Source organism: Cupressus sempervirens, chromosome 3, assembly GCF_028749045.1.
Source record: "Cupressus sempervirens isolate cs-2001-9-10 chromosome 3, ASM2874904v1, whole genome shotgun sequence".
NCBI lineage: Eukaryota > Viridiplantae > Streptophyta > Pinopsida > Cupressales > Cupressaceae > Cupressus > Cupressus sempervirens.
The window spans coordinates 1,118,971,809-1,118,987,900 of NC_143120.1; the positions used below are offsets into that span (position 1 = coordinate 1,118,971,809).

The 16,092-nt window shown below is 35.6% G+C and overlaps 2 protein-coding genes across 2 annotated transcripts; one reads left to right on the forward strand and one right to left on the reverse strand.

Annotated features, from left to right (window-relative positions):
* Window positions 1-2,752: 2,752 nt before the first annotated feature.
* Window positions 2,753-3,232, reverse strand: LOC149570724 (cysteine-rich receptor-like protein kinase 10). Its single transcript, XM_089817257.1, has one exon. It carries the CDS (start codon window positions 3,230-3,232, stop codon window positions 2,753-2,755), a length of 480 nt encoding a protein of 159 aa, XP_089673383.1.
* A 2,736-nt stretch (window positions 3,233-5,968) lies between these two features.
* Window positions 5,969-7,850, forward strand: LOC149570725 (disease resistance protein Roq1-like). The gene is made up of 2 exons (XM_089817258.1): window positions 5,969-7,003; window positions 7,161-7,850. The coding sequence occupies exons 1-2, from the start codon at window positions 5,969-5,971 to the stop codon at window positions 7,848-7,850; spliced, it is 1,725 nt and encodes a 574-aa protein (XP_089673384.1).
* Window positions 7,851-16,092: the final 8,242 nt, after the last annotated feature.

Here is a 16,092-nt window from a genome sequence, read left to right on the forward strand (position 1 = left end):
AGTGTCTATCTAAATGTTATTGTTATGATTTTTAAGTTAGGTTTTCTTGAAAAACCTTGAACTTCCTCATCATCAATGTCTTATTGTAAGAATCTAGCATCCATCTAAACAAGATTGTTAGATGTCGTCAAAATTCAAGCTCTCTTGAAAAACCTTACATTATATAACTTACTAACATCCTTAATAATATTTTCCCCTTTTATTGAAGTGCATATGCTTGTCAAGAAAAACCTTTAGCTCACACACATCCTTTTTAGCTAAATCATTTGTAGACCCTATGATAATGATATCATCTTTTACTCACGTCATGCTAACATGACCATTTTTCAACTAATTTCATTCCATGTTGATGTTGTACTTTTGCCATCTTGTCTTTTAGTTGGAATCTATATTAGAATTATTCATCTAAATATATTATCAAAACTTAAATATTCATTTTATTTTATCCTTTCTATTAGCCCAATTAAGTCTAATGTCAAATATAATTTTTTTGATTTAGTTTGTCTTTCTTGCATGTCTGGTTTGACTTAAATTTCACTTAAAGAACTCAACATCAAAACTATTAATTTGAATTAGTTATTAAAACTTAAAAATTATCTTTACTTGAAATATCCTACAAATTTGATTTAACTTTAAAAAATTTAAATATTTTAATGTGAAAAAAAACTTGAAAGCAATTATAAGAAAACAACTTAAAATTGGTTGAAAAGATATCGTCTTCCATGTCAAATATTTGTAAGTTTAGCTATATACTAAAACACATAATATCACAACTTTACCAATTTTTATCAAATTAAAATTACAAGTACCCATTAAACCCCTTTTCAAGATGATTTCACTAACTTGATGAGTGTGAATCTAAAAAATTCTTCAAAAATAGGTAAAAGACAACAACAAAAAATTACACAAAATTTAAAACAATAACTTTAAGATACATTTGGTTAATATAGGATTGTTTATGGATGTAGACGCTCTTCGTCACTAAAAGATGATACAAAATTTAGAATTTATTTTATCCAACCATGGAAGGATTGAAGTGTGAATTTTTTTTCAAAGTTGGTTTCATTTGAATGAGACATCAATTGTACTTGTCACTATTGTAAATATTATTTAATTTTTAACTTTAATATAATATTCAAAGTAAGTTAATGACAATTAAAATTTGGTTATTTGTTAAGATCCCTATATGTAGATTGTATTATTTAAGGTTAAATACTTTAGTTGATGGAAAAGGAAAAACTATAATTAGTGGGGAAGATAATATTAGCTTTTACTTTGCATAAGCATGAGGTGAGAGTTTAGATATGAAGGTTTTATATTAGGTCTTGTAGTGAGACATGAAATTGTCTAAAGATAATCCAACATCAAAACAAACATAAGTATAAAGATATTAAAAAGAACTAAAAACATAAAACCAATAATCAGTTTATACTACTTTAAAAGTGTTGCCCAATTATAAAATTTGCTTCAATTTTGTAAGCCATGATTAATTTTTGAAACTCGCCTGATTTTGAGATTTAAAATGGCCATGTTATTTTTGAATTCTTGTGAGTTTCTAAATCTTCATGTCATTGGCTCGTTCCCAGGTCTGCATAGCACTTGAAATTTTTAAAATCTGACTTCTAAGCCTCAGGTTATTGCAGGTTAATGGAGAGACCCAAAAACACATTTTTCCTAACCATTAACCTCTCAAAAGGTTAATGATAACGTCCAAAAACATGTTTTTCTTAACCTCTCTGAGACAATCATTAACCTTCTTGGTTTAGCTGATTAAGGTTAAGAACTAGAAGTAAGATCATCTAAAAGACAAGTACGGATATTGTGCCTGGTTGATCTTAAGGGGGAGGAAATGGAAAAGGATGGCCGAAAAATAGTTGTGTCCACAAATAATTTTGAAATGCTTGGAGATTTTGGTGTTGAGAGTGAAACTTTTCAATCTATCTACCAACACTATCTCATCAATGTGTATTCAAAACTAGGGCAAGTTGAGGTTGCTCGCCGACTATTTGACGAAATGTCTGACGAAAATTTTATTTCATGGAGTCCCATGATTGGAGGGTATGCTCAGAATGGACTGGGTTCAAAGACACTGTAGATGTTTAGTAGAATGTTAGAGGTCAATTACTTTCCAAACAAGATTATATTGGCCAGTGCTTTTCGTGCTTGTTCCTAAATTTCGATGCTGGAAACTGACAAGAAGGTTTTTGCATATGTTATCAAGAGTGGAGATTGTGAACAGGCATCGACAAGGTTTTCTATTGTTAATATGTTCATGAAATGTGGAATAATAGAAGAGGCACATAAACTATTTGATAAAATGAGAGAGCGAGATATATGCAAACTGTATTGGTTCTATTCTCGTCTCTTGCATTGGGATGTGATATACGATTCCAAGGCTTCCTGGTCCAAGCCATTGCGATTGTAACCAACAATCAAAGCATTAAAAGAAACACAACCTTGAAAAGACATTTCGCCTCTTTACGAGCATTGTCCATATCCTGGCATTTGGCGTATGTGTTAGTGTACATGTGGAGGCACGGGATGCCATAATCAATGAGCATATCCAAGGCAAGCGCTAGCAAGAGTCAATTGAAGTGTTTCGCAATATGCAAAGGCAAGGGTTGAAGCCACACAAATTTACAATTGTGTCAGTTCTAAAGGCTTGCACTCATCTAGAAGCTCTGCAAGGAGGAAAGGACATCCATGATTATGTGATAAGAGTCGGACTTGAATTAGACATCTTCATAGCAAATCATTTTCCAGCGAAACCGTTATTTGCAGGGATGTAAGCTCTGTTTGACAGATTTGACAGAAGGCCGGTGACAGTGGATCTGAATGCCTCCCTGGTTACAGTAATCCCGTTCGCCAAGATAGGTGCTCCAATAATATCAAGCGTTGAAATGAAGTTGGAATTGCGATAGCGCAGAAAGCAGTCATCCAACCACAGTCGCCCACCTATATCATTGGAGTAACGTTGTCGAATGTTGTTATTCACCGCACAGTTTGAGCATTTCAGTTTAGATATATCTCTAGTACACTGCAAAAGACCATAGACCGTATTGGGAGATTGTTCACGGGAAGAAGTGTTAAACCCTGAACTTTGAGGTGCGTTAAGAAAAAGATCGTTGATAACAAGATTCAAGTTTGTGGAATAAGTGCTACCATCAGTGAAAGTTGTAGAATTGTCATAGGTGTGCCATACATAGGTACATATGATACAAGGTAAACTCATCACAAAGAGAAGAAGGACGAGGGAAGCAAAGAAGGAGATGAATTTGGGGGGGGGTTGTACCTTTTCAAATGAACCATGCTGCTCATTCTCCCAACTACTCTACTCATATTGAATCTGAAGGAGGAGGGTTGTCTGTCCATGATATTATTCAATCAATGGGGCACAATTCTTTAGAGTGTAGTAGAATAATGGATTCAAATTCTTGAGGTGAGAGCATAAAATGCATGAAGAAATGTTCTCTTCCACAATCCATGATAACCCAAACGGGCATTATGAAAAATCAGTGCATATTGGCATTACAATACCTCACCTTAATGGACGAGAGAAGAGCAATGGCGATATGAAGATGCAGCGTGAAAGTACATGCGATGTAGCAAAAAGTGGTGAACCATTTGCCACCTTTCCTTCATTTGTGATTAAGATGTAGGTAGATTAGAGCATCTTGTAGATGTTATAAATGAACTTGGGAAGGTCGCTATGTTTGAACTTTAGCTCACATATAATCTATCAGGGATCAATAAGGATCGACTATTCAATCATCCCCTCAAAATATCTAAGGTTCAAGTTTCAGAGCATACAGGTTAATTTTGTTGAGGTTAATTAACCTCACCCAAATCACATATTTGGGAGGTGGTTATTAACCACGAATAGGTAGTTATTAACCTCTATGTCTATATAAGGGCTCTTTTGAGCTTTGTAAAGGGGGACTTTTGGGCTTGAGAATAAGGAACACTATGTAGAAATTTTGATTAAAAGATGATATTTGGAAAGTATGTATAGATTTTGTCTTTATAATCAGAAATTCCTCTTAAGTTCTTGGTGCAAGAAAGTAAAGGAACGCGCAATTTGAGTTCTCTGATTCTAAATCTAAATTGTTTAGAATGTTGATTCTCTTTGTAGTGAGCATTCTCATGGTATAGTGTAGATGTTTATGAATCTGCGGATCAACATTGTGCTAGTAATAGTTTTCAAGTGTAGATCTTGATTGTTGTTATTAGCGGTTTTAATTTAGTAGTTTGGGAAAGCCTTGAAGTCGTGTGGTGCATTCGTCATCATGAGCTTTCTCCCCTTTCAATTTTAATTTTATATCTATTTGAAAAGCTTCAAAATTATATCATACGAGGGAGCTGCCCCTCTAAACGCAGAGGAAGGCTGCATATCAAGGGCCTATCCAACTATTGTGAATGGTTTGCCACACACTCCATTGGGCCAATTCTACTGTGACAAATCTGTTTACCAACAAAAAGATAAATAAAATTCTTTCAAACTCAAACCTTGTGTATGCTCAAGATTTTTCTCTTATGAAAGAAAGAAAAAAAGAGAGGTGAATCCCTTCATGTTGAAAAATGTGGCTATGCAACCAACTAAACCTAGCTTGGAAAAAAATTTGTCCCTTGCTAATGTGTGTGTGAAATGTGGTAAAGTACGTGATACACAAATACTTCAATAAATCCTTACTGGTGGATTAGTACCTTAAGAATTAATCGAACAAAGTAAAACTTATTGGAAATCAATTTAATTCTTCCTAGTTAAGGTGAGCTTGATCTATGAATTTTGCTCTTAAAGATTAATTTGACTTGACTACTTTAAAATAGAAGATTCATAGAGTATGATGCAAAGAGGCCTTCTCTACTCAAAATCTTGATGAGATCATGCATATTAAACTAAGAAATGATGAACCTATGATGCAACATAGCTAAAATTTAAGTTAAGATTTGAAACTAAGATGCAAGCTATCATTCATAGTAAAAACCCTAAATGAAAACTAAAATTGTAACATTACTATGAGAATTATCTATTATCATGAGCTTAGGGTATGCTTGGCTTTTAAGGAATTCTTTGTTGGATGCAAACTTGGTGAATGGTTGAGATTCTCCCTTTCTTGATTCATGTGAGGCAATCCATGTGATTAGGATTCAATTGGTCAAATTTGTGGTTTCTTGGTTGTTAGAGAATGAGACAAATTAGTAATTTTGTCTTTTAATTCTCCATTTAATTAGAAATTGGTGCACACATATTTGAATCAGTTTATTTAATGAAAATTTATAAGACCTTTAATTAAATAGTTTGTTTTAGTGATTCAATAGCCATTAGTGTTTAATTAAAAAATTAATTGATGATTAATTTATTGGTTGAGTTAATTATGCAAGTTTATTGATCTAATTACTCACATAATTAGATCTAGTACTAGACTTGGCTTAATTATTTGAAATTAAGGACCTCAGTTTACTAGATCAATTCTGAATGATGACAAATAAGATATGTATTTTAATTTATTATGTAAATATTTCCCAATATAAATAGCATAACAATTTTTATTATTACACTAAGATAAGTTTCCGCTTGCTGCACTTCATTATCTAGGTATTGTCGCAATTTTCAGATTTATTGCTAACCTTATCTTCTTCACTTTTCTATCTTAATATTATCGCTATTTTCAAATTTATTGGTAACCTTATTATCTTCACCAGTTTGCATTGATATTATCGCAATTTTAACATTTATTGACATCCTTTCTGTCCTTGCCGATCTTCCCTCCAGATTGCGAGTGTCTGTCGTTAATCCTTGGCCAGGATGTGTGCGCTTCTACCTACGGATTTGCTTGTCCTCATGTGAGTGTTACAACCAAGGTTGAAAGATGCTGAGACCACAGAGGATTTGTCTTCAATTGCGTTCCCTTATAGCTCATATATGAATTAAGTCTACAATCAGTCATCATTTTTCATCCCGATCCTAATGGCACAAAATGTTGCCCAGAACCATTTCACCATGGATTCCTTCACCAGAGGCTATAAAATCCCCTCGCCGAAGAAGTACGGTGTTTTCCTCAGCTTCAGAGGAATTGACGTCCGGAAAACTTTGGTGGACCACTTATATGAAGCTTTAACTGATGCAGGGCTTAGCGTTTATTGGGACGAGAGAAGCATGGAAAAGGGAGAGTGTGTTGGCGAGGCCTTGAAGCGGGCAATTGAGGATAGCGCCATCGGCATCGCCATCATGAGCAGGAATTATGCTTCGTCATCGTGGTGTCTGCAGGAGCTCAAGCACATGTTGGATTTCAAAGCGCCCATCAAACCGCTCTTTTACCACGTCCACCCGCACCAGGTTCGACACGCATACTGCAAGCAAACAAATGAAGGAAGCGAGGGAAAAATAGAAGGAACAGAGGTTGGAAGAGAGTTGGGGAGTGAGATAAAGGCAGAGAGTAGTAGTCGTGATGCGATAGCAGAGGAGAAAAGCGAGGCAAACCCAAACCCATATAGGGAGGCATTGGAAGAGCACCGCCGTGAAGGCCGATTTTCACTTTCGACCATCGACGAGTGGGGAGAGACCTTGGTGGAAGTTTCTGGACTCAACGGGTGGACTTGTGAGAGCACATGCGGATATGAAGGTAGGTTAGTAAGAAAGATCGTCTGTGACGTTATCAAGGAATTGGATAAATTTCCGTATCAAAGCCTACCAACGCATCCGGTGCAACTCGACAAGAGGATAAAAGAAGTGATACGCCTGCTGGACATTGACAACAAAGAAGATGTGCTCAAGATAGGTATATGGGGGCTTCAAGGGTTTGGCAAAACCACAATGGCCAAGGCCGTTTTCAACCGTATCTTTAAAAAATTTGACGCTTATTGTTTTCTACTGGACGTTAGTACCAAGTGGCAGCACAGGGATGGGCTAAAGGAGTTACAAGAACAATTGATGAAAGATTTACACTTGAGGAAGCACCGCCAGTTCAATACTCCTGTTGAAGACCGTTCAGCGGTGGCACAGGTTGTTAGAACATTCTCTTATCAAACTATAGAAAGCGTTCGTGAATTGGTTATAACTGAAAAATATTCTTGTCCATATAATAGAATTTAGCTTTGGGTTCTTTCTTAAATAAAATGCTCTATTTATTGTTGCTTTTTGTTGTGATTGTTAAGAGCAGTTCTCAGTTCTGAAGCGTACCCTCATAGTTTTAGACGACATTGTTGATAGCAAGCAGCTGGAGATCCTCGCAGCGGAAAATTGTGCGAGCAGTGGAAGCAGAATAATTGTTACAACCCGCAATAAGAATGTATTGAATATGGCACAGATAAACGTAATTTACAAGATGGAGGGACTGGAGTATGATGAGGCTCTGACTTTGTTCAGCTTGCATGCATCTTTGAGTCCTGAACACAAGGCACAGTATGCCCAGCAATGCAAAAGGATTGTTGAAGCCTGTGGTGGATTGCCGCTGGCTCTCGAAGTCGTGGGAAGTTTGTTGAGGGACAAAACGGATGATCCCGAATGTTGGAATGAAGCCTTGAGTACACCGGAGAGCATCTGTCATAAGCAAATTTACAGCCACCTCAGGCCTTGTTACGATGAACTAACATTTGAAGAGAAAAATATCTTCTTGGATATAGCTTGTCACTTCGTAGGAAAAGAGAAAAAGCATGGTATCCGGCTTTGGAGAAAATTGAACTGGGATCCTCAACCGGCTATCAAAAATCTTGAGCTCAAATTGCTCGTAAGCACTGGCGGTGATGGAAAATTCGTGATGCACCGCCTTTTCATAGATATGGCAAAAGCAATTAGCGGAGGCAGAGAAGACTGGAAGCCGCTCTTCCCAAATATTCCCTTACATCTCTGATTATTTTCTGCCACCGAAAACAAGAGAACTCTGAACCTCAGCATTTAAAATAGAAGCATGTCACCACCCATTTAGATGCATCTCCCACTAATTTCGGTCCATTTTCTATGCATGTTTTTTTCAATTATGGTGTTTTCGACATAATCTTAACACCCCAATAAACAGAGTCTAGTGAATGAAATGTTGCGCGATGTGTAATTTCTCTTTGTAGTGAAATGTAATTAAACGAAAAGGATAAGTTGTTAATTGGCAGCAATATTTAAAAAATATAGAGATAATTAAGGATTAAGATATTTATTATTTATTAATAAGAGACAAGTGAACTTAAGATCTAGAAAGATCTAAGTAGTTTCTAAAGTTATTTATATGTAATTTCTAAAACCTCTAAGGTATATGTAATGGATTGATTATGGTGTGCTCGAGTGTGGGTCATAGAGTATGAAGATGAAGAGTTTATGAGTTTGTAACGTTTCATGTCAATAATGTATGAAATCTAAGTGTATGACATTTTATGTATTTGTATATTTATGTACAATTTATTGATTCATATCTATTTGTCTCTTCAAATTGGTATCAAAGTCTAGGTAAAATGTGTTACCAAAGTATGAGACAAACGAATTAATGGGCAACGCATTAAATATACAAATACATAAAATGCCATAAACTTATATTCCATATGTTATTGACGTGAAATATTACACACTCATTCTCTGAATGATGAAGACATATACATATAATCTACAAATAATTATAATAATATATCTATAATCACAATCTTTGTGATATCTATGATACGTATGGTGGCCTGTTGATTCCGACCAACAATAAAATCAACACTTCCTTTTAGCTAGGGAGGAATCCTTCAATATAATATATAATTATCAAGTGCCTTTACATTTCTCCTCCTAACTACCTTCAACGCTCCCTCTTAACCAAGAGGAATTCATTAAAGTTATGTCACCATGTATGACTATGACTTATTATTTACCATTATGGCCATCGTTAAATATCACATTAGGTGATACCCAACATCATGCATTGTCACTAGATTAATTTATTTATTTAGGAGAGAGAGATATATGGATTTAAGTTATCATGAATAATTGATTGAAATTAATTAATTAATGTCTCCCCCTCTTTATCTAGAGAGTCTAAATCATATTAGACTAAATTATAATCATAAAAAAGTCACAATGATTTATTTGTTTTTATATAATATGTTCTCAAATAATACCTTATGTAATGTCTATCATAGTGATTTTAGGAAGTTACCTTTAAGGCATATCAATATATTTCCATAAGTACTATTTACCTTAAAGGATTTAAAGGTTATTCAACTTAAAGGACTTTAGATATCTACCATGTGTTATTCTTTATAATGGATTTAAGATATCCATAATTATGGTATTTCGTGGAGTACCATTGCATGTGTTACCCATGATAATGGATTTTGAGAATTACCTTTATGGCATATCATCAAATACCACCACATGTGCTATTGACCTATTAGGGAACAAATTTGTCTTTTCACAAACATAATCAAATTACCTTCTTATGCCCAAAACCTCAGTTAAGATCTGTAACCAACAGTTGAGACGTTTGCAATGGTTACATGCAAACACTCTTTGAATTTTGATGTTAAGGTACAACTCCCTTCGTTAGATAAATATAAATTTTAGGAGTGCTTTTAACCTGAAAACAATAAATTCTTATAAACATTTACCTGTAAACATAGAATAGATGTGAAAGAAATTTAAATATAAAGAAAGTGACCACAAGGAATTGATACACAGCCCACTCCCTCACATTCACTGATGAAGATTAAACAAAAGACGCAAGAAAGTTTATATTGCCTTTCAATGAATTGTTTCACCTGAAAACAAAATTCTAGACTAAGCTCTATATCTGCATTATCAATGGTGCTTAAAAATGATTACAATAAGACAAAACTCAACGTAATCCAGAGAAGCACTAATCAATTCATAGACTCAATGATGCTTTCCCCTTTTATCCAATCTCAAAGAATGAGCCCACAGACTTAGAATCTATACAAAAATAACATTAAAAAAAGAATATATCTCTCTATTACAAGAAAAACATAAAGAACTCTCTCCCTCAAGTACACTGACCCTGAGAGAAGCGAAACCCTTGGCACATGCGCTGCAATTACAATAAATACTGTTCTTGATAGTTTGTTGGTTATGTAAGCGATTCTTGAAATTACTTTACCTTTGTATTGATAGGATAATAATTTATTCTTATAAAAGAATAAAACATTTTTAGTTAAGGATATTTTATTAATCGGTTATGGGGTCGAACTAGATGACTTTGGACATATAAACAATAGACTTTATGTTGCATGATATGAGACGCCTAACATCAGATTTTGAAATAGCAGGTTGTGAATTTTCTCATCTTTCAATACTTTTAATGCCTCACAATGTAGTTACTCAATCTATTATCAATTAGAATAAGCCTCAATCTATTATCAATTAGAATAAGCCGAAGAGCTGACACCTCTACCAGGAAACATGTAAATGTATCTATTACATTATTCAAACAAAGAGCTTTTATTATGGCAATCTCCATCATAGTCCGGCCATCCATGAGCATAATACACAAAATATCCCATAGCTGTCGCACTATGACACACCTGTACATGACTATCACTTTCGACATTTTGATATGCATTGGCTAATATTCTGTCGAATAGTTTGTGTACTTGTATGTGTTTCAAGGAGCCTTTGATGCTTGATTGTGTACATGCTTGGTTTCGCACTTCTATTTACCAGCTAGGGCATGGCTCCGAATTTTACTTTATATTTTTTTGTCCATTTTTTATATGCGAATTCCTGCAGCTGTTTATTCTTTGAATTTGATCAATCAAACATTAATATCTTAGATGCCCAGCGGTGCGATTATGGTGATATGATTCGCCATAACAAATGAACTTAGGATTTGCTTGTTTTATGGTGTCGATAATCTATCAAACAGGTCCCATCGACTTCCCATTGACAAACCCGATTATCTTGATCGCTAAGACGATTATGTCTTTGACCAAACAAATGCCTTTGTAATGTGCATTCAGACGTACAATCTCCTTGAAGAACTGAAGGGCGCAAGAACACGACACATTATTTGAAGGACTGACGAATGCCTTCAATCACCGCCTCACCATCTCGCGGCATTATAAGTTTTGAAGTTTTGGGATGCGGCTATCATCTACTCGATAACCAGAAATCTTTGTTTTAGCAATTTATGTCTTCCACTAACCTTTGGAGATATGCCCACAAATGACAACTGATTCGAGTTCTGACAAAATGAATGCCTCCTCTGTTGACTGACATTTTGTCAAATAGATTGTAGGCATTGTTGCATTTCTCCTCCAATGGCATAGACTTCCTCGGGATGCTTGATATTACCATTGGCGCAACTAATATTTGGAGGCCAAGTGGTGAAGAGCCATCGCGTGTCTGGAATTCATGAACTGGTACTCATGTTTGGTGACGTGTAAGTAGGTCGGATCTAGAATCTCGATCATTTACCAAAACCTCGATTGCATGTGTCTCTAGACCATTTGAACTTGGGTGATAAGAAAGCATGTCTGGGTATGTGGTCTGCTGAATTGAATTTTTTTTCTATTCCCCCTCTCAGATAACCAGTTACAACATCAAAACTTTCTGATTTGAAATGTGAAGCGTTAATGTAAATACTATATAATTGTGTGTCTTCACGATAAGTATTCTGAATAGGATTAAGTGTCTCCTATTAATGGGTAGCCCTACAGACCGATCTTAATATGGACTGAATCTTCTTGCGTATTTGAATTTTAGCATTATTGCATATATGAGGCCCGATTCCATGTGCCAATAAGATATTTAACCTCTGCAGCTTGAGACCTGTTTTGATATCATGGTTTTCAACTATTGGGAAAAAAAGCGACAATTATGAAAATTTGTTCTATGCCCGTCAGATGTCGAGACTACTTTATCCATCACTCTACTAATTTTAGTGCCATAGAATTCATGCAAAATAAGCTTTCCAAAAAGAAGCACGATAGAGGAAGTTGGATATTTGCAACTATGAACTCTTGAACTCATGTACCTTATACTAGCAATATCTGACATGGAACTAGGAGAAGTGGGTTAACAATTCATGAGCATTCAAATTCCGACCTTGAATCTACATATCTAGCTTTGAACAGGAAATATGTAATCCTGATTGGATCATCAGTCACTTACACTCTTCAATCTGTTATAATCCCGTATTTTGGAGTTTTGAACTGAACTTTGATTTCGAACCATTAGGTCTGAATCAATTAGAAACCTTTGAACTCGTGGATTCGGGACATAGAACTATACCTCTGGAAATTGAACATTGAATTAAACTGATATTTTGAACCTATGAATCTACCTGTACCAATTGTACCAGGTTGAACCACTGTACTTTGCCTTCGAACTTCATCTCTGGATCATTGAACCTTTGAACCTGTGAACCTGATGAACCCGTTGAACCTCTGAACAGGTTCAAAATGTTTCAAGACTTGGTCTGAACTTACCAATATTCGACACAAAAGTTAGAGATGAACATGAAAATCAGAGATAGAATGCCTGATTTTGAAATTTTCAAATGGGGTTCATAGGGATACTAACATTGGTTGTACAGGGGGACATTTTGAAATTTTCAAATGGGGTTCATAGGGATACTAACATTGGCTGTACAGGGGGACTATTTTTTATACAAAAATAGAGAACTCTAGTATCTCTGATTAAAAAGATGAGTGCCTAAACATTGGGCAATAGAGTCAATAAGAGAGGAGCACAGGGAGCTGCTTGCAGATGGGCGGAGAGGAGCAGGGCCAGACCAGCAGGCCAAAAACTAACACTACCCAAAGCACTCCTAAACTAAAGCGCAGCCAAAATTTGCAAACCAGTACTTATTTACAATATTTATATAGGTAGGAAGATCCTGTCTTAAGCAGAAAATTCAAGGAGAACTTACATGAAGGCATTGGACCGTACACCGAAGTAAGAGCCTCTTCTGATTAGTGGGTTGTATCTAGATGATATAATCAGGCACAACCTCCATTTGGCAAACTCTTTATTGCTGAATGTTGACTTTGTTATATGCAGGGATTTCATGAGCACAAAATCATACCTGAAGAAGCATCTATCATAAAAAAATTTGGCATCCCCTACAATCTCTTCAGTAGTATTCTTCAAACGAGTTTCACTTCTGAATTGAAAAAAACAAAAGGTAGGAACACCGTCAAGAAAAATGGGATGAGTTTTACAATTATTATCATCAAAACTATCATTTTTGACATAATGCTTGTTTGCAGAAAAGAAAACCGTTTCATCTAGCATAAGATCTGTTCTTGGGTAGATTTTTCCTTCATTTCTATTAGGAATTAAACTGCCATCAAATATGCAATATATTGCATACTTTCTTTCCACCAATATATCATCACAACTCCCAAATTACTTTGAGAATCAATAAGAAAATCCACACCTTAAAGGATGAAAGAAAGAATTATCAGACAACCTCTTACTTCTGGTTTGGTTTGAATTAATGCTTGAGTCATTATGATAATAGTATTTTGCTTGAAGAGACGACATGAACTTGTTAGAAAGTAAAGTTTGTCAAGATAACTAAGAGGTGGGGAGGGGGTTAACCAACTATCCAACTATTATAACACTTATCAACCTTATTAATCCTTAAACATGTGAACAATATAATCAAAAACTATAAGAAGATATACATACACAATAACACCAGATGTGTTAACTAGGGAAACCCTTGATTAGAGGGAAAGCCCTGGTGGGAATGGTACACACAAAAATATTGTTGTATTTTCTTATGTATTTGGTCGTAAATCGAAAGGTCTTACTGTAAGAAAAAATAAAATTAAAAATTACAACATTAAAATTTTCACTCGGCACTAACTATTGCTGAGTGCTAGTTTTGCTTGGCACCTTAAGGAGCCGAGTGACAAGAGGGTGCCGAGTGAGCTTGGCACATGAAGGAGCCGAGTGAACTCGGCACGTGAAGGGAAACTCCGCACCAATGAATGCTGAGTGAGCTCGGCTTAAACTGCAGAGAGAACTTCTACCAAAGACAATGCCGAGTGACAGAACTTATAACGTGAATGTTACCACCATTAAAACCAAAGAGTCAAAGCTTAAAATATTCAATAATAAACTTTTCAAATGCAATGAATAAGGAGCAATGGATTCACGTATGCTTGCTTGCTTTCTATTCAACTTTGATTGAAACTATTACAAAATCTAGGAGCATTCAACTACAACCAGAAAACCCTAAAATACCCCTAAAACTTCAAACTTCAAACTTTAAATTTGCAACTCTAATGGCTGCATATAATAGCACCTAGAGCAGTCACTGCTTCAATATGACAAATCTAACAAGCACAAACTTATGGAATGACTAGCAAGGAAACACGTGCAAATGTAGGCATGACACAAACTTCCTTCTATCTTCTGCACAACTGGATCTGTTGATCGCTTACTTTCTTCTTCTTCCTTCTCTACAACTTCTGATCTCTTTTCTCTTTGATTTGCTGAACCGAATGAATGAATTAATACATTCATTTTTTTTTCTCTTTTCCAAAAATGTTTCCCCCTCTTTTCTAAATTTGAAACTCACCTACTCGTATTAAATTTTCTAAACGTTGTGTAGGTCGTCAAAGGTGGTAGGTGGGCATTTTGGCTCCAGGGACAAACCCATTACTTATTAAATATTTCAACACTCCCCCTTTGTCCCAAGCCAAAAAAACAAAGATCACTGCTGATCCAAATCAACTACACCAAGACACTCTCTTAGGTGTACAAAACTTCCAATGCCTAATGGCTTAGTAAATATGTTTGCTAGTTGCTGCTCAAACTTGCAAAATTCCATTTTGATATCCCCATTCTCCACCAACTCTCTGATGAAGTGATATTTGATCTCTATATGCTTGCTTCTCCCATGAAAGACTAGATTCTTGGACAATGCAATTGAGGAAATGTTGTCACAATAAATTATGGTTCCATCCTCTTACCTCTTATTCAAATCTGTCAAGATCCTTCTTAACCAAATAGCTTGACATGTTGCTGCATTTGCTGCTATGTATTCAACCTCTACTGTAGATTGAGAAACAATAGGTTGCTTCTTGGATGCCCATGAAATTGCACCCGATCCCATATGAAATACATATTCAGAAGTGCTCTTCCTATCATCTATACTTCTAGCCCAATCACTATCTGTATAACCTACCAACTTGAATTTATATGCTACAATATACAAAATTTTAAATCCCTTGCTACCTTTCACATACCTTAGGATCCTCTTTCCCACTTGCCAATGAAAATCCTTTGGTGTTTCCATAAATCTGGAAATCAAACTTACTGCATGCATCAAGTCTGGTTGAGTTGCAATCAAATACATTAAACTTTCAACCATACTCTTGTATAGTGTTGGATCCACTCTCTTGCTAGAGTTTTCCTTGCACAACTTCAGACCTATTGTTGTTGGTGTGGAGGCTGGCTTACTATTATGCATTTTGAATCTCTCCAAGATCTACACTGCATATTTTTTTTGAGAGATGAAGATGCCATCATGCATTTGTTTTACTTCTATGCCTAGAAAATACTTTAAGAGACCAAGGTCTGTTATCTCAAATTCATTTTTCATGGCCTCTTTGAACTCACCAATTAGAGCCTTCTCATTACCAGTAAAAATCAAATCATCTACATATAAGACAACGATCAACATATTTCCATTTGTTGCCTTGATGTAGAGAGTAGGCTCACCATTGCTTTTTCTAAAACCATTGCTCATCAAATATGAGTCAATCCTACTGTACCATGCCCTTGGAGCTTGCTTGAGCCCATAAAGAGCTCTCTTCAATCTATATACTTTGTGTTCTTCGCCTACAACTTTATAACTAGGTGGCTGCTCCACATAGACTTCTTCCTTCAATACACCATTCAAGAAAGTAGACTTCACATCCATTTGAAATACCTTCCATTTGTGCTGTGCTGTAATTGCTATGACAAAACACACGGTTTCCATTCTTGCAACTAGAGCATATGTCTCATTATAATCTTTGCCATACTGTTGTTTGTAGCCCTTGACTACCAGCCTTGGCTTATGCCTATCAATCTTGCCTTCAACATTGCATTTGGTCTTGTAGACCCATTTCACTCTAATCACTTACTTTTTGGGAGGCAATTCAGTTAGCTCC